This window comes from Cimex lectularius, unplaced genomic scaffold (genome assembly GCF_000648675.2).
Source record: "Cimex lectularius strain Harlan isolate CLEC.00 unplaced genomic scaffold, Clec_2.1 scaffold183, whole genome shotgun sequence".
Taxonomy (NCBI): Eukaryota; Metazoa; Arthropoda; class Insecta; order Hemiptera; family Cimicidae; genus Cimex; species Cimex lectularius.
The window spans coordinates 679100-702755 of NW_019392802.1; the positions used below are offsets into that span (position 1 = coordinate 679100).

The 23656-nt window shown below is 36.5% G+C and overlaps 1 protein-coding gene across 1 annotated transcript in view; it reads right to left on the bottom strand.

Moving 5' to 3' along the window:
- Window positions 1-4672: 4672 nt before the first annotated feature.
- LOC106669075 overlaps window positions 4673-23656 on the bottom strand; it is an 89863-nt gene continuing 70879 nt past the window's right edge. Inside the window, exon 2 of the mRNA XM_014398336.2 lies at window positions 4673-6695. Within this exon, the coding sequence (XP_014253822.1) occupies window positions 5796-6695 (900 nt within the window). The 3' untranslated portion in view covers window positions 4673-5795. The remainder of the gene's footprint in view (window positions 6696-23656) is intronic.

The following is a 23656-nucleotide window of genomic DNA, read 5'->3' on the forward strand; positions in this document are numbered from 1 at the left end:
AGAGAGAGAGAGAGAGAGAGAGAGAGAGAGAGAGAGAGAGAGAGAGAGAGAGAGAGATGATATATATATATTATTTAATAGATGGAAAGGGATATTTATCATTTATTTACGACTTCATTATTTTTTTATTACATTATAGCGAAAGACTAGTAATTAGTAGTTCTAACCAGAATGGAATTTCTTTTTTAAAAGTTCATTATAATGGATGCGATCATCCTGGTGAGCACACGTTCATTTGTCTCTCATAGTGATGCCTGCCGAAACGATTGTCATGAAGAATGTCCTCTGTATCTTTGATCTATAATAAATGGATCATTCTGACGGTTTGAAAACAAACCCATACCAAGAAACGATCCCACGAGACACAAGATTTAAGCGTAAACTTATGTATATTTGTAAAATGATAACGTGAATTTAATTTTAAGCAGTTTTATTTGACTATTATTATAATATCTTTTTGTGCTGAAACAGCCGTAAAATAATAACAAATAATACTTCACCAACCTGCACTTGATGCGTTTCTTCTTTTTTACTTGCTTCGACTGTTTCGAAATCCAAATTTTTCTTTATCTCTTATCGTTCACTCTCAATTCTTATCGACGATTTAAACAACAAAATTATCTAAATGGCAAGAAAAAAACCACAATTGTTGGTATAACACAATAGATATTTGCATGTATTGAAATTCCATAAGAAAAATAACCACAAATTACGATAAGATCAATTTTGGTAAATAATCATTGAAAAGACACATAGTTTTACATTCAAAACAATTGATTTTACCTCATAGCCCTCATTAAATTCAAATTTTCAAAATAGACTCGAAAAACAATTTTAATCTTAAATGAAGAAATATGGTTTTGACATCAGGCCAAAGAGAAAGGCTAAAATATGTACTACAGAATTTTTTTTTCAAATTATTTAAAAAAAAATTAATTTACAATTAATAATTAATAAATTAAACCTGTTCACTTATCAATTTTCTGGGAAACCTGTGTTAAATTTTATTATTTTATTATTTGCGATTCAGCAAAAATTTGCCTACTTTTGGTTTTATTATTCTTATGGAAATTGACATTCGAATTCAGTTCACAAAATGTACTAATTTAAAATATACTCGTTTAACAAAGGAAAGAACACGTCTTTCATGCCTATCTTATTTTAAATGCAGCCATTTGAGCATATCGATATCCTATAATACTAGACTCTCTTTTTACCTCAGGTTGACAAATAGAAAATAGATAAAAACCATTACATATACGTACTTACATCAAACACCCCCAGAATACTCGATATATTCCTCGCGGTGGAGTTAAACAACCCTTTCCTTTCACGCTAATAAATTACATTCATTCCAACATAAACACAAACCCGATACAAACGTAGAAGTCTGATCACTTTTAGTCCCCCGAGTACTCGATATTCCTCGGGGTGGGGTTATAGGCAACCCCTTCCTTTCACGCTAATAAATTACATTCATTTCAATAAATTAACACAAACACGACACTCGATAGAAACAATGATGTCTGGTCACATTCACTCCCCCAGAGTACTCGATATTCCTCGGGGCGGGGTTATAAGCAAACCCTTCCTTTCACGCTAATAAATTCCATCCATTTCAATAAATAAACACAAACACGACACTCGATAGAAATAATGATGTCTGGTCACATTCACTCCCCCAGAGTACTCGATATTGCTCGGGCCGGGGTTATAAGCAAACCCTTCCTTTCACGCTAATAAATTCCATCCATTTCAATAAATTAACAAAAACACGACACTCGATAGACAAAAAGATGATTGGTCACATTTACTCCCCCAGTACTCGATATTCCTCCATGCGGGGTAAAACAACCCCCTTCTTTCACGCTAATAAATATGATGCATTCCAGTAAATTAACATAAAGACAACACAGACATAACACATACACATAAAAAATGAAATAAAAACGGTTATGAATTAGGAAAAAGATTTTAAATCTATCTAGTAAAAGGAAATAATCGGAAATCCAAATACTTTTAATTAATTTAAATATATATAATATTTTTTTAAATATCGGTTTCTGTCTTTGTTGAGCAAGTATTTCAAGGTCGATTCTTTTTTTTTACCTTTGATAAGAAAATAATTTTTAAGATTGTATGAAATGAGATTAGATACATAAAGCGCTGCAGAAAGCAAACTGCGCATCCAGTAAAGTATGTAAAAGAACATTTTTGTTAAAAATATAGAATTTGTTGTAAGCACTTTAAATCTATTAGATACGAATTTTCATAGCAATAACGATTCAAGCAAGAACGATTTTAATTTCATTAATATTCTATTTATAAAAATTTATACCTATAAATTTATCCAAATCAACGTTATTACTATTAGAAAGTGTAATTACTCTTTTCAGCCTTTGTGAATAAAGCTTAGATTTTATGTCATTATATGGAAGGGAAAATAAGTTGACATAAATAAAAACTAAACGGTTTATTTTATATCTCCTATTCTTAATTATTTACGAAAGCTTAATGCATGTCGTTACGTGGAATCTGTAACGTTTTAAAAAAAGTTTTCAAACAAATATTTGGATAAAAAAAATTATTTATTTATTTTCTCAAAAAAATGTATTCAAGGATTTTTGTGGAGAAAAACACGAATCTACTTAGTTTCTTGCTTAAAAAAAAAAAAAAAACATATCTGCTGGCAATAAAATTTAAGTTATTGTTTTAATTACTACAAGATTATAATAATTGGACATATTTGATCAGTTCGTCGTATTAAAGGAGGTTGATTTTTTTAAAATAATAAAAGCAGTACAAAGGCAGTAAACAATATTTTACAAAAATATATAAATATTTAATTTTTTTTAAGGTTCCCTATAAGGTATCTGTCGATCAATGTAGTCGTATCAAAGTTATCATCAGGTTTGCGATTTTTATGATTTGTGAAAAGTGGAATCATTTGGCAGCAAAAGATTGCAAAACATTTGAGAAAAATATCGATTGGTGGTTGGTGGTACGTTTTCCTTGTTACTTACAGATATATTTTTCGGTTTGGATTTTGGATGTCGAAAAATGCGAAAGCAAAGGTTTTGTGGTGTAGAAAAGGAATATCAACTTTTTTCCTAGTTCAATTAATTAATCTTTAATTAAGGTTTTGGTCGAGATAAAAAAGTCAGTGTCACGAACGGGATTCGAACCCACGACCTTCTGCTAAATGCGCCCCTGTTCTACCTACTCGGACACCAACTTCCCATCTAAACCCCAACTTTTGAATTTTCCCTCCATTTTGCCATTTTTCAAAAGAAAAAAAAAATTCTAGTCATAAAAATATTTTAACTTACTTTGCTACGCCGCTTAGCCACTATGTCAAAATTGTATTCAGTATGGGCAGCAATAATAGATATTGAAATACATAATTTTTTTACCACAATAAAATTGAAATATATATAAAACCAAGGCAGAAAACAATATTTTTTAATTATCAAATTCTTAAAATATTATTTTCTCGGCTCCTAGGGTCCATTCGCTTTTGTTGCCTATTAGATTCGCTTGGACACATGTCTTAATATTTTTGATCCAGTACCACCAACAAGTTTTTCTATTAAAATCGGTCATACCACTTTACCTTTATAAGAGAAAATTCAAAAGGTTACAAAATGTCAATAATAAAAAAACATAGGGGCGTCGGTGGCCGCAACGGTTTAGGCGTTGACACAGCGCTCATCTCTGTAAGGTAAAGGTCCCGGGTTCGAATCCAGCGGCCCTGCATTCCAACCCGACATACTTACAAATGGTTTTTTATGTAAACACCCTCGTAAAAAAAAAAATTAAAAAAAAATAAAAAAAAACGTGGATAACATCTTGCCATATTTGAGGCGACTTATTTAAAACCATACTTTTATCATTATATAATTTTATTTGCAACTATCGAGCCATTTCAGTCGCAATCCGTTTCAGATTGATTTAAACAATAATTAAGGTTTTTAGTTGAGATAAAAAATTCAGTGTCACGAGCGGGATTCGAACCCACGACCTTTGGCTAGATACGCCGCTGCTCTACCACTTGAGCTATCGTGACCTCGATCCACTCCTCCAAATTCGAAAGGTGGGGTTGAGATGGGTAGTTATTGTCCGAGTGGCTCGAGGTCAAGATAGCTCAAGTGGTAGAGCTACTAAAAACCTTAATTAATTGAAAGATATTAATTTGTCAAGCGGACCACGAAACTAGGGAATTAAACAATAATGTTATTTTTCAATTAAAACAATTCTTTAAATTCACCATAATTTTTGTTTGATCATATGACTTGGGAAATAAATTACACAAATCAAAGTTTTATTTAATATGTTATAGGGCATGTTTAGTTTATGATTTAATTATGTTCTATCAGTTGTTCAGGTATGCTATTCAATATCAAACCTGCCAATTTGAAATTACGATAATTTTATTCGATTTTTTTTTAATGAGACAACTTTTCGAAAAACCAAACAAACCTACTCTTCAAAATCGATGATTACTAGGACAAATATCAACATTGTATGTAAATTTGGAAAATGCATTAAAGCGTCAGTTCATTGTGCGTAAACAAAACTCCGTCCCTGGAGGCCCTAATCCGTTAAATTCAAGGATCCGCCTCAAGGATTACGCCCTGAAACATATGAAATCGGGGAAAGCAGAAACAATGGAAATTGTTTAAAATTTGTTTTTATTTAAATGAGTAACAGTAGGTCACAGGATATTAGTACAATTCAATATTTTCTTGTTGTTGTGGGGGGAATTAATGAACTTACAATATTTCTATAACTGCTACTTAAAAGTTGGGTTTATTCGTTTTCCTATTGACAAATTGTAGCTTAAAAATATTCTGTACAAGATCAAGGACGATGTAACCATAGTTCATTCTGCCAAAAATGGCGGAATGAACATTGATTGACGTCGTCCTTTATGGCACCTTATCCCTCCTTTGGAGCTCTGATTACCAATCACCTTATCAGCTAAATAAGTTTTCCGACAACTTCCTTAGGATGGAACACGCTTAAATTAAGTCTAGGTTAATAATGTTACTTGGACTAGGAATCGTTCATTTCGTTAAGGCCCTTTTCTTTTGGTACCTAGTGTAGTTAAGTTGTTACGAATCGTCCCAGCCACATGAAAATTACAGATGGACCTATAAGATAAATACGCCCTGAACGAACAAATATGATATGCAAAATTGAACGTACAATATTTTTCCAATAAGAATATTCCGCATAAAGAGAAATATATTGAAAGATATTTATCCCAATATGTATTGTTTACAAAGCATAAATTATGAAGCATGCTTGTTAATTAGGAATTTTTCTAAAAAGCAGTATTGCATACTTAAATATGTAAATTTCAAAAATGATCGATAAATATATAAAATTCCTAAAGCATTTTATAATTAATGAATAAATAAGTAATAATAAGCGCAAAATCTAATAGATGTAAATTTATAAATTTACAGTACATGTCGATTGAAAATGACACGTTGAAATAAATGAATAATAGTTGGCACACATGGTATCTGACAATAAATGGATCGGGGCGTATTTTTTCAAGAGTGGGCCATATCAGGCGTACAAGCAAGGCTAAATCCTACGCTTCGGACAAATCCGGGTTCATTGAGAAAAATAAAATCCGCACTTGTAAATATGCGTTTATCACATTGTTAAAGCTAGAACCAAAGTCTCTGGGCACACATTCGTCGCTTAAAAAAGAAAAAACTACTCTCTCTCTAGAAATAAATTATCTCGAGTTCGTTTGGTTTCGAGTCGTATATCGGTGGCACTCAGTATCTCGGGTCGTACGGCGTCGACTGGAAGCCGACGTAGCGGTTGTTTTTCCTGTGGACGAACCCCGACTCAGGGGAGGTGTTGTAGTAGATGACCCTCCTGATGCCGAATGGGTCGATGTATCCAAAACTGCCCGCTCTCCTCTCTCCGTCGAGATTCTCCTCTTCGTGGTAGTGCCTCGGGAGATAGTACCTGAATCCGTTGTGGGTCAGCTCGACGCCGTTGAACCTTGGCACGTTCTCCGTACCCGAAGCTTCGTACTTCGAGGCACCGACGCTATCATAGAGTTTTTTGACGTAGCTTATCGTATTGGGATTGTAGTAAGGACGGAAGGTGACGGGCCTCACATATCCTGGGGTGGTCGAATGGTACGGCTCCGCTGTGGTCGATGGATACGATTCCGGGGTGGTCGAAGAGGAGTATGGAGGAGAGGCGGTCGTGCTCGGGTAGCCGTTGTTGTTTACTTCCACTTGGGGCGTTTTGAGATACTCGCTGAGTGTGATGGGCTTAGGGGTCGAGCCGTATTTCTCTTCCTTATTCTTCTGCTTGAGGTAATCGCTCAAAGAGATAGGAGGTAATGTAGAAGAATACTTTTTGGGCGGAGTCGTGACGGACTGGGCAGGGGCCTCTACCCTCACCATCTTCGTCCTAACGATCCTGTATCCTTTGTCGTCCGCGATGTAGTCCTGTAGCCTGAGAAAGCCTTCGGCATCGACCCACCCGGAAGTGCCGACTACGGTGCCGTCTTGGAGCCTCTTTTCCTTCCTGTACTGGCCACTGACCGTCTGGTACCTGAAGTAACGTTCCGGCCCTTCATCTGTCTGGATGTGGTACTGCGTATTCGGCGAAGAATCCCAGCCACCAATTTTCGCGTTTGCGCCCCAAACACTACAGACCTGAAACAAACGAAAACCAATAAAATATTTTCCAAAGTTTAACTACTAGATAACACAAAAATGTTTACTTCTATATATTTCTACTAAAGTAGGATCAGTTTGTCTATTTTATGGTAACTTCCCAAGTATTCGTAAGTTTCAATCTTTTATAATTTACGGCAATACTTTTTTTCGTTTACTTGTCAAACTTAATTTAAAGAGCACCACTTTCAAAATAAGGTCATCACTAGCCTAGTGTACTCATCACTAAGTTTATGACTTAAATCAACATTTGATTTTTTTTTAAAGCTGTGACGTCCGTTATTACAAAACTTCACCCCTTTTAAAGTCGTTGAGCTGACTTATCGTAGAATCGGGATTTCTCAAGATAAACACGATTGAAAAGCGCTTCCGCCTACTCCAGGCTGGTCACGTCTCGCAGTGAGCAAAGCCCGACCCACGTGACTTTCATTTACGTTATTATTTTTGCGTGTCGTTAATTCTCTCTGATGAATTTTAAAATACGAAAATCGGTCTCGATCCGAGCCGATATGGAATGATTCGCCTTAAGGCGATAAATACTAGTGGGCAGGACCTTAACGTCTGCCCACGGCTCCCTTATTCCTTTTTTCAAGGACTCATTAGCGGATAAAAGAAGGATTCTTGAAACACTAAAAAAGACGTTCGATATAAAAATTTGCATAATGTCAAAGTCAAAAAGACTAACTGGTATAAATTTCCAAGATTTTCCGTTAAATTAAATTTTTGAATAAGACACAAGATGACCATGATAATAGACATATTTAAAAAAATTATTTAATGTAAATCCCCAATAAAATTATTTCATAAATTGATATTATCACATAGGCCAAAAAGGGGAAAAGAAGAGCATTATTGGTCAAAGTGTCTGTTGACCCAGAGAAATATCGCGATTTCACAATAATTTCAATGCTGGCGTTGCCCGGAAAAACAAAAATACCAAGGTTGTTCTAACCCAGAACCGAGAAGACAAACAGCGAGTACACGCGGACCGGGTGTGACTCAGTTCTAATCCGTCTCGACTCATCGATTCATCTGAATAAACCCAAACGGCAGTGAGATTGACAAATATGGTCAGTTTGGCAGATAAATTCAGAAAAAGTAAGTAGTTTTGTAACTTATACTTGTAATTGTTTTAATTTATTATTCTTCATTACTATAAAATGTAATTTTTTATTCTTTGACGTTTATGAACGATGTACTTTCTTGAGATTGAGAGAGGAAAAAAGAAAGAGTAGAAACAAAAGAGAGAGCAAAAAGAGGAAAAGAGTGAGAAAGAAAAAGAGAATAGAAAGAAAGAGAAAGAAAAAAAGAGGAAAAGTGTGAAAAAGAAAAAGAGAAAGTGTAGAAAGAAAGAGAAAGAAAAAAGGGAAAAGAGTGAGAAAGAAAAAGAGAAAGAGTAAAAATAAAGAGAGAAAAAAAGGAAAAGAGAGAGTGAAAAGAGAAAGAAAAAGAATAGAAAGAAAGAGAAAGCCAAAAATAGGAAAAGAGTGAGAAAGAAAAAGAGAAAGAGTAAAAAGAAAGAGAGAGCAAAATGAGGAAAAGAGTGAGAGGAAAAAAGAGAAAGAGTAGAAAGAAAGAGAGAGCAAAAAATTTATTCATTCTTCATAATCTTGTTAATTTGTCATTTTCAAAATTAAAGAAGTTTCTTTGTCGATTTCAGGGCGGCTTTCGGTTGTGTTGATAGAAGAGCCCTCTTTCCGAAACTCGGTTATTTGGGAGTATCTAGTCAGTTTATAAGGGTCGTGAAGGCAATTTTCTCACAGACTAAGAGTGCGGTCAGGGGATCAGGAGGTATCTTGTGGTGTGAGACAAGGATGTGTCCTAAGCCCTTTACTCTTTTCCTTATTCTTGGATGATCTCCCGTCTAGCTTGGATTTTGGAGTCCGTGTTANTCGTTTTTACTTATAGTTTTCTATTATTACCATTATTATATAGTTTATTTTTATTTTTTACTTTTCGCTCGCTTGAAAAACAATAGCCAACTTCCGGCAGACGGATAAGCATCCATGCTGTAAATTGCTTTTAATATTGTATAATATGTAATGCTTCTCTTTAATGTAAATAAAGCATGTTATCTATCTATCTATCTTTCCATCTATCTATCTAGAGCAAAAAAGAGGAAAAGAATGAGAGAGAAAAAGGGAAAGAGTATAAAGAAAGAGGGACCAAAAAAGAGGAAAATAGTGAGAGAGAAAAAGAGAAAGAGTACAATGAAAGAGAGAGAAAACAAAAGGAAAAGAGGGAGAGAGAAAAAGAGAACGAGTAGAAAGAAAGAGAGAGCAAAAAGTGGAGATGTGGAGAGAGAGAGAGAGAGAGAGAGAGAGAGAGAGAGAGAGAGAGAGAGAGAGAGAGAGAGAGAGAGAGAGAGAGAGAGAGTGTCCGACTTAAATTCCGTAAAATTATTATTTAGTTATTATATATTTATTGTTACGACTATTATGTTATAAAAGTATTTTTTATATTATATAGATATTCAACAGTACTGGTGTGTACTGTTAGCACCAATAAACAAAAAGTAGTGTTTTCAAAAGGCAACAAAGCAGACTGTTTTTTTTTTTTAATTTTTCAACAAATAGTTTTAAATTTTGTGCCTATGCATTGGTACGCTTAAGCAATTTTTTGTGATACTTTAAAATTTTGAAAATCCGATAAAACAGATTGAGAAATGTGACAACTTCGCTTTTTGGACGACTCTTTATTATTAAATTATAAGTAATGGTTATAGCCGTAAGTAACCATAACCATCTCTAACCATAAGTAATGGTATGTTGATTCTTACAATAAAGGATAGCGCAATTTGAAATTGTTTCCTAATAACTGCTTTTGAAAGCATTGTGGTTTAGCTTAAAAGGGATAGAAAAGACATTTACCAACAGAACTTGACCCAAATTCTTGCCGAAAGGGAAACGGGATTGTGTAGATAAAAGGGAATTTCGATAAGCCCATCATCCTACGTCGATGCCGCAACACCAATAAAATATTCTTACGTCATCGTCTCAGAAGCCTAGTTTAAAATGTTTACAGTACTTCGTCTAGTATCGGGAACAAGTAAATGGACAATCCGGTAAGAGAAAAAGGCTTATTGAAACCGGGGTAGTTTGGAAACACTTCCTGTTTCTGTTCTTCCGCCTTCTGTCACTCTCAAAAAATTAAACTACTTCTAGTCGAAATAAGATTTATGAAAGTCTTCGTAATTGAATCGGATTTTTTTCTACGCTCATTGTTTTGCCGTGATCAGTAAAAAAAATAGAACAATTTATTTTAAAAAATAATTACATACACAGATAACCTCTATGTTATAAATTGTAATAACCTAATAAGGTTATAACAAAATACCTTACATAAAGATTAATTAATTGAAAGAAGTAATTTGGTCAATATACCACTAAATATAATGGATTTATTAAGTAAAACGAAATATAACTTCAACAGCTCCCCGTGGCTACTTCATATGTCGCTGAGAATCGAATCCTGATTACACGACGTTTGAAAAATGGCAAAAAGGAGGGAAAATTCGAAGGGCTGTGGGTTGGGGTGGGGAGTTGGTGTCCGAGTGGATCGAAGTCATGATAGCTCAAGTGGTAGAGCAGCGGCGTATTTAGCCGAAGGTCGAGGGTTCGAATCCCGCTCGTGACACTGGCTTTTTCATCTAAACCAATACCATAAAGAATAATTAATTGAAAGAAGTTATTTGTTCAATCGGGCCACGAAATTTAATGAGTTACAACAAAAAATGAGCAGTAGATAATAAAGATAGAAGAGGTGGCCACAAAGTCAACATGTGTAATTCTAGTGTGCTTCTCTAATTTTATAAATTGGTTTGCTTCATGATGTTAATCAACTTTCATTGCCTTGTCAGCGGCTACTTAGTGTAAGATCTTGCAGCATTTCCTTTCCTAGTGCAAGACTCTGCACTTACCTAGACCTTCACAAAAACATAGAATTTTTTCTGCGGACTCCTCGACGACGGGTGGTACAATGTGGTTAAGGCTTGGGGCCCAAGAAAGGGTACCTCATCCTTTCTCACTCCAGGTTCCTTCATTGTTTCCTGTGACCCCTCCAACCCATGGTTACAAGGGGGGTGTCCTGGCGCAAAATTATGGTGTAGCCCTGAGGGCTTTGCAACCTTTCTAAAGCACAAGCAGTACTCGGGTCGGCATGGACGGCAGCGTATATGCGTTGAGGCCGCTATGATTATGCTGAAAAGTCCCTCGAATGCGTGAGTAGTGGTGGATGGGAACGGTTAGTGAATCGTTGCCCCTACTCGAGTATGCTTTGTACAAAGGTGTAGGCTGAGCTCGATTGGAGGCTTTTCCCGTAGGCGGTCTTCTCTAGGGGGTGGATAGCAATTCCACTTTAAATAAACCGCGGCCGATGCGGATCCGGTAGTTTCTACCCTAGGGAAGACCCACTACTCTGGGAGGTAGACTGGCCTTCTCTATCTAGGGAGTGCGCGGGAGACCAGGCTGATGTATTTCGGGTTAGGTAGCCCTTTGCGCGCGGCATACGGTTCGATGCTTAATGCGGACCCGACCACTCGGAATGGGAAAGCGGAGAGCGAAGTTGTCTTGCAGTAACACCATTCTGTCGTATGCGGAGGTGCGTCAGCTCTCAGCTTGTAAATCAAAACGTCCGATAAGGCCGAATAGGCCAGGTGCAGACGTTAAAGTCCTCATTATCCTTTTTAGGACAACCGAACATATGGGAAGCAATGTTCTGCGGACTGCTTTTATTCCTGGCATTATCTGCACTTTGTTTCTTCTTTGTCGTACACCTACCGGTGAATGTGCCCTTTTAGGCGGCAGTGCTCTATCAGGAGTCCAACCGGAATCCTATTTTTTTTTCCAGGGTTTGATGATGGGCAGTCATAAGTTGGGCAGTTGGGAGATGTCTGTAACCCGATCCTAGACAAATAACTTCCCCAAAGGCCATGATTCGTCTTTAACCTGAAAACAGTCGTATGATAATCCTTGGGCCTAACAAATTCTGAAAACCACGGTTTCGACTTAAGAGTAGGGTATAATGACCGGTAATAGCTTCCGGTATGGACTGAATTGTATTCTTTCTTCCAAAGTTCTAAACATAATTTATGCACATAATTTTTTGCGTCAGATTTTGGAATTTTTATGTCGTAACGTATGCCGGATGTTGTGGCCTCTTTAGACAAAGCATCTACAAACTCGTTCTTTTTGATCCCTGCATGGCTCTTAATCCATCTTAATTTCACAATTTTCCCTGCGACTTTAAGGTCAAAACGTTTTTTTCTCACCTCTGTTAAAATGTAATTACTGCCTATATAGTTTGGGGATAAGTTGGTAATACCAACTAAGGCGCTTCTGCAATCTGCAAGTATGCAAAATTTAGTTTCATTCTGCTTTTTGATATAATCCAAAGCTTTGTCTATTGCGGTAAGTTCAGCTGAGAACAAGGTGATTTGATTTGGAAGGACGTATTGTTCCTTGTATACTTTATTGGAAACATAAAAAGCACATCCCAAATTGCCATACAACAGAGACCCATCTGTAAAGATAAGTTGATAATCTGGATATAATTCTATCATATTTCTTTTGTGGTTACCTTCCGGTAAGTCCTTTGTAAATCGCCTTCCCTTCTATGAATCTCTTCGCGTGCTTCATGCCTGAGATATTTTTCTACCAGGTTTTGAACTTATTAAGAATCCATTTTTAGAAAGATAAGTAATAAATATTTTCTTCGATAACGATCCAATCACGGGGTTCGACTATTTTTAATACTACAAACCGCTGAGTTACTTTAAACAATTCCATCAAAGGATTGAGAAAAGTCATTGATGGCGATGACTGGATATTCGGTTGGCCTAAAGGTCAATTGACCGTAGAATTAAGCAGGCCTTCGATAAAATCTTCTATTGGGATTTTCCCATCAAAATCTTATAAGAAATAATAAATAATAATAAAGTAATAAATAATACAAATTGCCTTATTAAACATTATTTTGTCGATAACAAATCAGACATTTTCTCCTCCCCCTTAGATCATGATTTAAGGTCAGGAAGGCGTAAACTTAAAATAAATTAAAAATTATATGGGAGTGAAGTACCATAGATTAAAGCAAATTTTTAAAAATCAAACCTTATTTGATCGGGTCTTTAATTGGGACTTTGATTTGCAAACGTCCTATGTACTTTTATTTTCAACATTAAACGCACTGTGAATAATTCCAATTCAAAAAATTGACTTAACATCCTACTATATATTGGGTGGCGTGAATGAAGGGTCAGAAAAATTTGGATTTCCTTTATATCATTCTTTGATGAGCCGAGATTCGAACCCTGAACCTCTAGCGTGGCAAATAAGAGTTGTACGACCTTGTACACTGTAACGTTCAATTATTTGCAATATTTCCACGTTCTTTTTTGTGAAATTGTTAAGCTTAAAGGAAATCTGATTATTTATTATTAGTTGGAATTTTTTTAGAAGAAATAATGTTTAAATTGTCTTATAAATTGTCAAATTCGCTACAATGCTCTCTATTGTCCGAAAAACATCATTATTTTCACATCCCTACATTTTTGTTTAGTTTGATAATTATTAACTATAAATTAATTAAGGTTTTTGGTTGAGATAAAAAGGTGAGTGTCACGAGCGGGATTCGAACCCACGATCTTCGGCTAGATACGCCGCTGCTCTACCACTTGAGCTATCGTGACCTCGATCCACTCGGACACTAACTTCCCATCTCAACTCCACCTTTTGTATTTTCCCTCCTTTTTTTTGCCATTTTTTAAGGATCGAAATCACGATAGCTCAAGTGGTAGAGCGGCGGCGTATCTAGCCGAAGGTCGTGGGTTCGAATCCCGCTCGTGACACTGACTTTTCAATCTCAACTAAAAACCTTAATTAATTGAAAGATATTAATTGGTCAAGCGGACCACGAAACTAGTGACATTACCATAAAGTGAGGAACTTTAAATTTGGCTCAAAAATCAAGAAATTTTCCCCATATAGCAAGTTCGTGAAAGAAAGAAAAGAGGAGACTTTTCGTTTTTCGAATTTTCTTGTATATCTAAGCTCGGTCGATCAAAAGCCGACTTGATTTTTCCTGGATATATTCTATAATAGGCGAATCCAATTAATGACAGCTTGCCAAGATCATTATTTTCATGAGAATAATAAACGATAATACACTTTCTAAATTTGGTCTGTCCTAATTGACCTCCCTGCGGTTTCTACATGATGAATGATTCGAAATAGAAACTAATCGTCATTTTCATTCCAAATGATACTTTTCCTTGGTGTCAATATTACAAAATTCAATCAAAAGAGAGTAGAGTCGAATACCCTTGAACGATTTTCGCTGTAGAACACACCTCGAAAATAGCACGAAACACATCCTACCCAATGTTAAATCGCGTTGTTTTAAGGTCGTATCGCGATCCTGGCTGGGAGATACCGTTTGGCTTTTTGCGATTCGATCTTGAACAATAGCCGGCCTCCAAACTCGACACTGGGATTTTCACCTTTTTCTCCGCCGAGTGCCGTGGGACAGGCTAAGGATTTCGAACATAGTTTGCATTCCGAATCAAAAGGGAGACCGACTCTTACAAAGAACGGGTGTAGAGTTGCTAATGGAAATGTAAAAACAAGACAGGATAACAGCTGTGCTAGCCTGAAAGAACTCTTGCCGCTGGCTAGTCGTGTAAAAACCAAAATGCTCTGCTTTCTCTGTCTCTTTTAGACATAATCGACATTGTCATATATTAATAGTTTGGTTTTTTAAGTGGCATTTTTCTGGCGTAAGTTAGCGTATTTAATCCTTTTCGTTGAGTTCTTCTTTCTGCCATTGGTTTGGTTGCGATTTTCATGGCCTACTTAGTATTTTTAATTTTCTTTTTTTCCACTCCACCTAAGAATCAAACGAGGGAGGCAATGAGGAGAGCAGTCAATAGTTTGCCAGCCGAATGTAGGAGAGTGTGGCTGGCAACGAATCGCTCTCCCTTGTGCTGTCCACATGCCCATAGCGTAAAGAAAATAAAGAGATACGATGAATGCGTCGAGGTCCTTGCCTCCGTGCTTCCGGGTATAGTCAGTGTCGAGCTCCCCTTAAGAACTGACGATGGGCCAACGCTGCGACCGGACATAGTCGCCACTAATCAAGTTGAAGTACATTACTAGATCTTGCAGTGGCATATGAAACTAGTGACGCATTGAGCCACATCGTCGAGGCAAAGAAAGAGAAGTACATGGTTCTTCGTGACGGGCTCCGAGAGTGGTGCTAGAAGATTTTGTGGCCAAAGGGATAGGGATCGGAGCGCGGGGGGCAGTTCCGGAGCGTACCAAGAGAACGCTCCCTAATCTCGGTGTATCAAACCTCCCGAGGGTGCTCCTCACCATGCCACTGATCGCTCTGCGCTCTTCGTTGGCTATTGCAGTCATATGGACAGGGACAAATGCCTTATGCTACCTATCAGACAGGAGCCGTCCAATGAGTGGCCGAGACTGCTACCGGACCGAGACTGACCCCGGCATGGAGAAGGAACCACGGAAAGGGCCAAGAGGTGGAGTAGAAGAGAGGAGCTACCGTCCAACGCTGTGAAGGACTCATATACAGGACCTGAACAGCGAGGACCCCCACATTGGACACCTCCGACGGAGAAGCGACCTCCCATGTTATTTTTTTTTAAATTAGAGTATAATTTATGAAACAAAATGGATTTGGGCCGATCTTCAGACTCAAACCCAATGTGCGCCTGTGGAGAAGAAGAAACGGCGGGACACGTCTTGCTCAGTTGTGAAATCCACGTCGTTCCCCGTGTACGCCGGCTCTTCGAGATAAATGAGCAGACGGCGACCATGTACGCCTTAAGAGCAGCGATCGCAACTCGGGCGGGACTTAACGCAAAACAAAAGATGTGGAAAAGCGTTATGAGACAGAAAGGATGACCGACATAATATAAGAAATCAGACAAGCCTATACCTCCTCCACCTGAACATCCCGAGCGAGCCGCCTCCGCGAGGCCCATCCCGGACGAAGTAAACTAAACTGTGACAAAGAGCTCGCCAGGTGGAGTAGAGATGCAACCGTCTAACAGACAAATGAAAGATAATAGCTTCCGTCTATAATACAAAAAGCTATATAGCAGCGCAAGCCAAGAAGCTGCAAAGAGCCAGATATGGCTTAGGAGCGGCAAAACAAAAGGCACAGACGGATTTGGGCCGATGTGTTGTTCCCAGGCTTCTTTTTTTGTTTGGGTGTCTGCTGCCTCGTTGCATGAAAATCACTCACAAACGGCGACAAACCTTGGCGGCAGTTATTTGTAAATCCTCGTAATTTAAGGTTTTAGGCAGTTCCAGACTAGTTTTGAGTTGATCTCGTAGGCTTCCAGAACCTTTAAAGCTGGGTGTCTGATAGTGATAAGTATTATTGTGACATTTCTGCATGTAAATGATGAAAGTTTTGGTTAACTAATTACTGATCATTTTGGTCTGCTTTGCCCCGCTGGGTTTGTTTTTCGGTATTTTACATACCAAGGGTACTTTCATATGGGACCAGACAATGCCTTTCATCAGCACTCTGGGAGTAACCAAGGATGGAGGTACAACTTATTACTTTAACGGTCATTCTTTTCCAGTCCTTTTTCCGCCCCCTGCGTTGGTAAGGGTTTCTTGTGATACTGAACCCTCGGGCATTCACTCTTGATCAGACTCAACTTACAAATAATACAGAACCACTGGTGCCTACAAGTAGTCCGCAAGTTTGGTTCGTGGTTTGAAGGTAGAGATGCATCTTAGCTGGAGGGTGCCGGCCAACCGAACTGAGAATTCAGAACTTCTTCGGGGAGTGGTAGAAAGTGAAAACACTGGAAGCCATTAACCTCCTGAGGTCATAAAAGTGACCCTAGACGTCGGGTAAGCACTGATGGGCAGGAACGATCGCTTAGGCCAAACAAATAGGAAAATGAAATAGAATTTTGCCATCAAAAATTTTCCCTTTCTGAGACCCAATACAGAATACAGAATGAAATGACGAAACGCGTCTCACAGACCGACCAGGAGAGGATAGGTAGACAAAAAAGATCGGTAACAATCAAATCTTAGTATTATTATTATTCCATTTATATTTTAGTGGTCAATTGACCAAGTTACTTCTTTCAATTAATTATTATTTTTATTCGAGGTCTTGGTTGAGTAAAAAATTTTAAAATGGCAAAAAGAGAGAAAATTCGAACGGTTTTAGGTTGAGATGGAGAGTTGACGTCCGAGAGGATCGAAGTCACGATAGCTCAAGTGGTTGGAGCAGCGGCGTATTGAGCCGATGGTCGTGGGTTCGAATCCCGCTCGTGACTTTTTGTCTCAACCTAGACATTACATAAAAAGAATAATTAATTGAAATTATTATTATTATTGTCCCCTTTTAAGTTTGTTATTTATTTCATGTATACATGGTTTATGGTTAGCAATTGACTTGATGGAGCCAAGGGCGATGTGGTTTGTGGTCCTTTTATGAGCGGTATATTTTTAATTAATAATTAATTAAACAGTCTTTTATTTTGTTTCCCTATTTTAAACAAAATAAATAGTATTTATGTCACATTTTGAAATGACTAATTGTATATTTGGTTTAAAATGTAAGTAAAGTCTGTGAGTATGTAACAGTTTAAATAAATAAAACATGAAATAATGAAATGACAAAGTAATTGTAAAAATTTGAAACAGTTGTTTAAGAAAACCGTAATTTGGATAAGGTACGAAAGAAAGAGTTCATGTTCAGATATTATGTTGTAAAAGTTGATTAATGACGGCCAAATTACTATTATTGCTGGAAGTATGTTATTTCAATGAATAGCATTTGTTAATTAAAAAAACACGCTTTCATTTAACTCTACCTTGAAAAGGATAATAAAACTGCAGATTTATGTTTTCTGGACTTTTACCGACCGGTTGTATGAAAATTTCAGTTTTCCAGACGACTTTCAGATCGTGAATTGAACAGGCTTTCTTTCTCAACCGATTAGTGATGAGTCAATCAACGACTTGGGGGTCTTAAAAAGAGGAAAGACGGCATTTTTACATGTGTGAAAGAAAAAACAAAATTTGACCTATTACGGATTGGATAACCGAAAGCTTCCGGAGGTCCGTTCATGTCGCAATACTTGTGACTACATCGAGGAACATCTTTACTACTTGAAAAGGCCAAGATAAGTAGCTGGTTTTTGTGGGTCTCGACCAGTTGGATTTGGTTCAGTTTGATTCTTTAACTTTCTGGTTAAATGTCAGCCGAACAAATTTCTGCGGCGACCTTTATTCAACGGCTAATCGAAACACACCCTATTTTCGGACGCCCTACTTTGTTTATCAGCACCAAGCATAAAATACACAGGAAAATATACGAACAATAGATTGGTTAATTTCAATTGACACAAATCTTTTCTTTATTTTTTTCAGATTCTGAGAGACAAAAAAATGGGCTTATGAAGGTTGCAGTCTGCTGGCCCATTGTTGCTTCCTGGTTATCGCGGAGGAGCGTCAATCCGCTGCCCACGGGGACAAGGATGTCTGGATGGGCGCGGCAGAATCATTATTGACCTCAATCACATATCAAAATTACAACGCGTCAGTTGTTCTTAATTAATTTGTGGCCTTTTGCGACCATTTCGCAAAAAATATCTAAAAAATATGTATACTTTAATAAATTATGGTCAATATTGTTTAGTTATACTATGTACCTGATAACTCACTATTTCTCTATCTACCTTACTATATATATGTATATATCCAAAAAATATATCAACTCTCTTTAAAATAGCAACTTAGCATTTATCTCCTCACGTTGAACACCTCACACATACACACACACAGACAATGTTTGAACTTCAGAAAATATAACTTCTGTCCATCGATATACCTTTTTAACCTCAAATTAGCCTTTTCCATTTCAAATTAAACCTGTTTAACTTTAGACTAACCCATTTTAACTTCATGTTAACCATTTTTAAATTAAACCCTTTAACATCAAACGAACTTTTTTGATTTCAAATTAACCCATTTTGAAATTCGAAATAATCTTTCTAAATTAAAGTTAAACCTTTTTAATTACAAATTAAACCTGTTTAAGTTTAAACTATCCCATTCTAACTTCACATTAACCCTTTTTAATTTGAAATTAAACCTCTTTACCTTCACATTAACTTTTTGATTTCAAATTAACGCATTTTGGAATTCAAAATACCCTTATTAATCCAAAGTTAAACCTTTTTAATTTCAAATTAAATCTGCTTAACTTAAACTAACTGCTTTTAACTTCAGATCAATCCTTTTTCAGTTTACATTAAGCCTCTTTAACTTAAAATAATTTTTTGCTTTCAAATTAACGCATTTAGGAATTCAAAATAACCTTTTTAATATAAAGTTAAATTTTTTTAATTTCAAATTAAACCTGTTTAACTTTTAACTAACCCTTTTTAATTTTAAATTGAAATTCTTTAACTTCAAATGAACCTTTTTGATTTCAAATTAACCCATTTTGGAATTCAAAAACCCCTTTTTAATTTAAAGTTAAACCTTTTAAATTTCAAATTAAACCTGTTGAACTTTTAACTAACCCTTCTTAACTTCACATTAACCCTTTTTAATTTTAAATTAAAACTCTTTAACTTGAAATAAACCTTTTTGATTTCAAATTAACCCATTTTGGAATTCAAAATACCCTTTTTAATTTAAAGTTAAACCTTTTTAATTTCAAATTAAACCTGTTTAACTTTTAACTAACCCTTCTTAACTTCACGTGAACCCTTTTTAATTTTAAATTAAAACTCATTAACTTCAAATTAATTTTTTGATTTCAAATTAACGCATATTGCAATTTAAAATAAACTTTTAAATTTAAAGTTAAACCTTTTTAATTTCAAATTAAACCTGTTTAACATTAAACTAATCCGTCTTAATCCATATTAACCCTTTTTAGTTTTAAGTTAAAACTCTTTAACTTTAAATAAACCTTTTTGATTTCAAATTAAACCATTTTGGAATTCCAAATAATCTTTTTAATTTAAAGTTAGAACTTTTTAATTTCAAATTAACCTTTTCAAGTTAAATTTCAAAATAAACCATTTTTAACTTTAAACTAAAAAGATTTCAATTTCAAATTAACTATTTTTATTTTTGAATGAACTTTTTTTAATTTCAAGTTAAACCTTTTTAACTTCAAACGAAACTTTTTTGTTTTAAAATTAAACGTTTTTAACTTCTAATTAACCTTCTAGTTTTCAAACTAAACCATTTTGAACTTTAAATTAACCGTTTTAAACTTCAAATTAAACCTTTTTATTTTTGAATAAACTTTTCTTAATACCATGGTAAACCTTTTTAAACTTCAAATTAACTTTTTGATTTCAAATTAATCCATTTTTAGCGTTAAATTAACCCTTTTAAACTTCAAATTAACCAACTTTAATTTTAAATAAACCCTTGTAACCTTAAACCAACTTTTTTAATTTCAAATTAAACTGTTTTAACATTAAAGTAACCCTTTTTACTTCAAAATGACCTTTTTAGTTTTATGTTAAATCTCTTTAAATTCAAATCAAATTTTTTCATTAACATGTTTGATTATAGATATATACACACCACCTAAGTGTGGTGTTTGTGTATGTGAGTGCTTTATTTATTTGTGTAATATTTATCTATTATTTATTGTCTATTTTTTTAATAATAATTTCAAAGTATAATCACTCGTATGTTGGTATTTTGTAAATTATTTTGAAATTTTAAGCAGTTTTTCCAGTTTAGAATGATAATGATATAATCACCGGCAAGAAATATAATCGTCTTTTCTCCTGTTTACACAACAATTTAGAAAGTAATTTGCAATATTTGAAAATTTCTGTTTGGTTTTAATATTTTGTATAGATATTTTACTCTGTGCCAAATAAATCTTCTTAAATTATTCATCATTATTGACTTGATAATCTAGAACGTTCATATTTTGTTTAACGCGTGGTTCTATTTGAAGCACTCTCTTTAAAAAGTAAAAGATGAGATTCGGACATTGAGCAAAGGCGATTGCGGCTGTTTGTTTAAATTATATAAATTACACGGGAAGTCGACCTACATGGCTTTTTTGGTCTGGCGTCGTGGTTTTACGCCACGGAATTGTGGAAGACAGTCAAGGGATATTACCAAAGGAAGAAAATGTCTGTTAAGATAGAGTGGGTGTTGGGTGTAAAGTAATTTCCATTTTGAATATTTATTTTTCATGAGGTTAACAGCCGTTGTAAAGATAGGAAGAACAAACGCCGTCATCACTTGAGATAATCTGCTTAATTGCACTTGTAGTACGGTGCGTGAACTAGTCGCATGCTAAGCGGCCAATTCCGAATCCCGAAAACAAAAATAATAATAAAATCAGCCCAGTAGCGTTTATTACGCAAGAGTAAAAATTGCAGGCCGTCCTTTAACGCGGCATCGAATTTCCGCCAACCTTCGCCGGCCTTGTTACTTCACCTCTGCATAAGAAGATTTCTCCAAAAGGCGTCTTGTTTGCATTTATCCTTCCGAGGGGAGGAAGATCCGAGTGGGAAAGATCATGAGAATTATTTCGCTTTTTTAATTTACTTTCACTTTCTTCTAAGGCTTAATTAACTGCTAAAGAGCGGCCCTACTTGTAATTCGACATGATCGGCCGTTATTTGACCAAAGTTACCAAGCTGTTTAACATTCAAATGGCTCACACAAAAAACAAAAAACGAGTAATAATCTTAATCGTCGGATTTGAATAGAAGACCATTTATCCAACTAGTAATAGAAAGTAATATTAGTTAAAGAGTTAGAGAGAGAGAGAGAGAGAGAGAGAGAGAGAGAGAGAGAGAGAGAGAGAGAGAGAGAGAGAGAGAGAGAGAGAGAGGGGAGGGTGAGAGGGAGAGAGAGTGAAAGGGAGAGAAGGAGAGAGGGATAGAGGGCGAGAGGTGAGAGGGAGAGAGGGAGACAGGGAGAGAGGGTGAGAGGGCGATAGGGAGAGAGGGCAAGAGGGTGAGAGGGAGAGAACTCTTTTTTCTACCTCCCCCTGCTTTTTTCCCACACTCAATCGCTAACAATCTTTCTTTTTTTTCCCCCTCTGAGAGAGAGAGAGAGAGAGAGAGAGAGAGAGAGAGAGAGAGAGAGAGAGAGAGAGGGAGGGAGAGAGGGAGAGAGAGTGAAAGGGAGAGAGGAACAGAGGGCGAGAGAGAGTGAGGGCGAGAGGGAGAGAGGGCGACAGGGATAGAGGGCGAGAGGTGAGAGGGAGAGAGGGCGACAGGGAGAGAGGGTAACAGGGAGAGAGGGTGACAGGGAGAGAGGGCGAGAGGGAGAGAGGGTGAGAGGGAGAGAGGGAGTGAGGGTGAGAGGGTGAGAGGGAGAGAGGGATAGTGGGCGAGAGGGAGAGAGGGCGAGAGGGCGAGAACTTGTTTTTCTACCTCGCCCTGCTTTTTCCCATACTCAATCTCTAACAATTTTTTGAGCCTATGTTTTTAATTTACTGCACAAAGTCACACACTCACTCAATTACTCCTTTTAAAAAAAAAATTTAACGCTTTATTTACAATCGTTGGTTTTCTCTAATATGTCCATTTCTGGACCTTTGGAACCTTCTCATTTTGTGGGACGCTTTGCAGGAAGTAAGGTTTTCTTTGTGATAAATGTGAGAGGTAAAACGTATGCCGAGAAGATCCTTAGTTCAACTCAGGTAAATCTACGTTAAGAACCACACTTTTTCCAAGGAAATGGAAGCAGGCCGAAATAGCGATGCTACCGAAACCGCAGAAACCACCAAACGACCCTGGTAGCCTATAGGCCGATCTGCCTTCTTCGAATGTTATAAAAAAAAAATTGAAAGGCTTATGCTACCAAAATCGATGCCGTATTTAAACAGTGTGATTGTAAATTGATTGACAGTGTGATTGTAATTTGGATTTCGCCCCTACACTCTTGCAAATAACAACTTCACAGTGTAGTGCAAGACATCCTAGACACCTACGAGAAATAAGAAGTCTGTCAAGGACTTTTCCTGGACCCCTAAAGGGCGTTTGATCGTGTTTGGCAGGGCTTATATAAGAATTGAAACCACTTCTACCGGACACATTTTACCGAATTGTCCAATCCTTTATTACAAATCGTACACTGAAAGCAAGATGTTCGGAGCACAATCAATAAGCAAAAAGATAAAATCGTCCGTCTCAGAAGGAGGTGTTGGGTCCATTACTCCTCTTGATATACGCCCACGATCTACCAATATCACCAAACACAAGCTTAGCCTTGTTCGCAGATGATCAGTCCATCTTGTCAAGGAAAGTGTGTGGATTAACAATTCACAACCTGCAATTTCCACCTGGATGAAATCCAATCATGGAACGACCGTTTTCGAGTTGCTACAAATCCCAAAAAATCGTCCACGGTAACTTTCACTTTGAAAATACAATATCAAGTCACTAGCATAATCTTAAACCACAATCAAATAGCCTGTGGTGATTCTGCGCGTTATCTTGGAATAAACCTTCAGCAACGCCTAACCTTCACCCGACAATTGGGATTATAGCTAAAAGAATTCGTACTCGCATTCATTTATTAAAACTCGAACATTCTAATGGTTCTCCTCTAAATCTAGAAACGAAAAACTTATCCACTTTTCACTTGTGCGCCCTATCTGGCAATCTGGGGACTTGTTAGGATCTTGCAAATCAAGCGCATCCAACACAATATAACATTAAGCTTAATCACGGATGAGAGACATGGTACATCACGAAGTACTGCATAAAGACCTTTACGTAATCTTTTTAAAGATGTGAAAAAAAATACGACTACTCATACTACACGACAAACCTGCCTTGGCGGAATATGTAGAGCATGTGGACTAGACGATCATTTAACGACTCAAGCGGAAACGAACAATGGATTCAATCCATTATATTTCGTGGCCCGATTGACCAAATA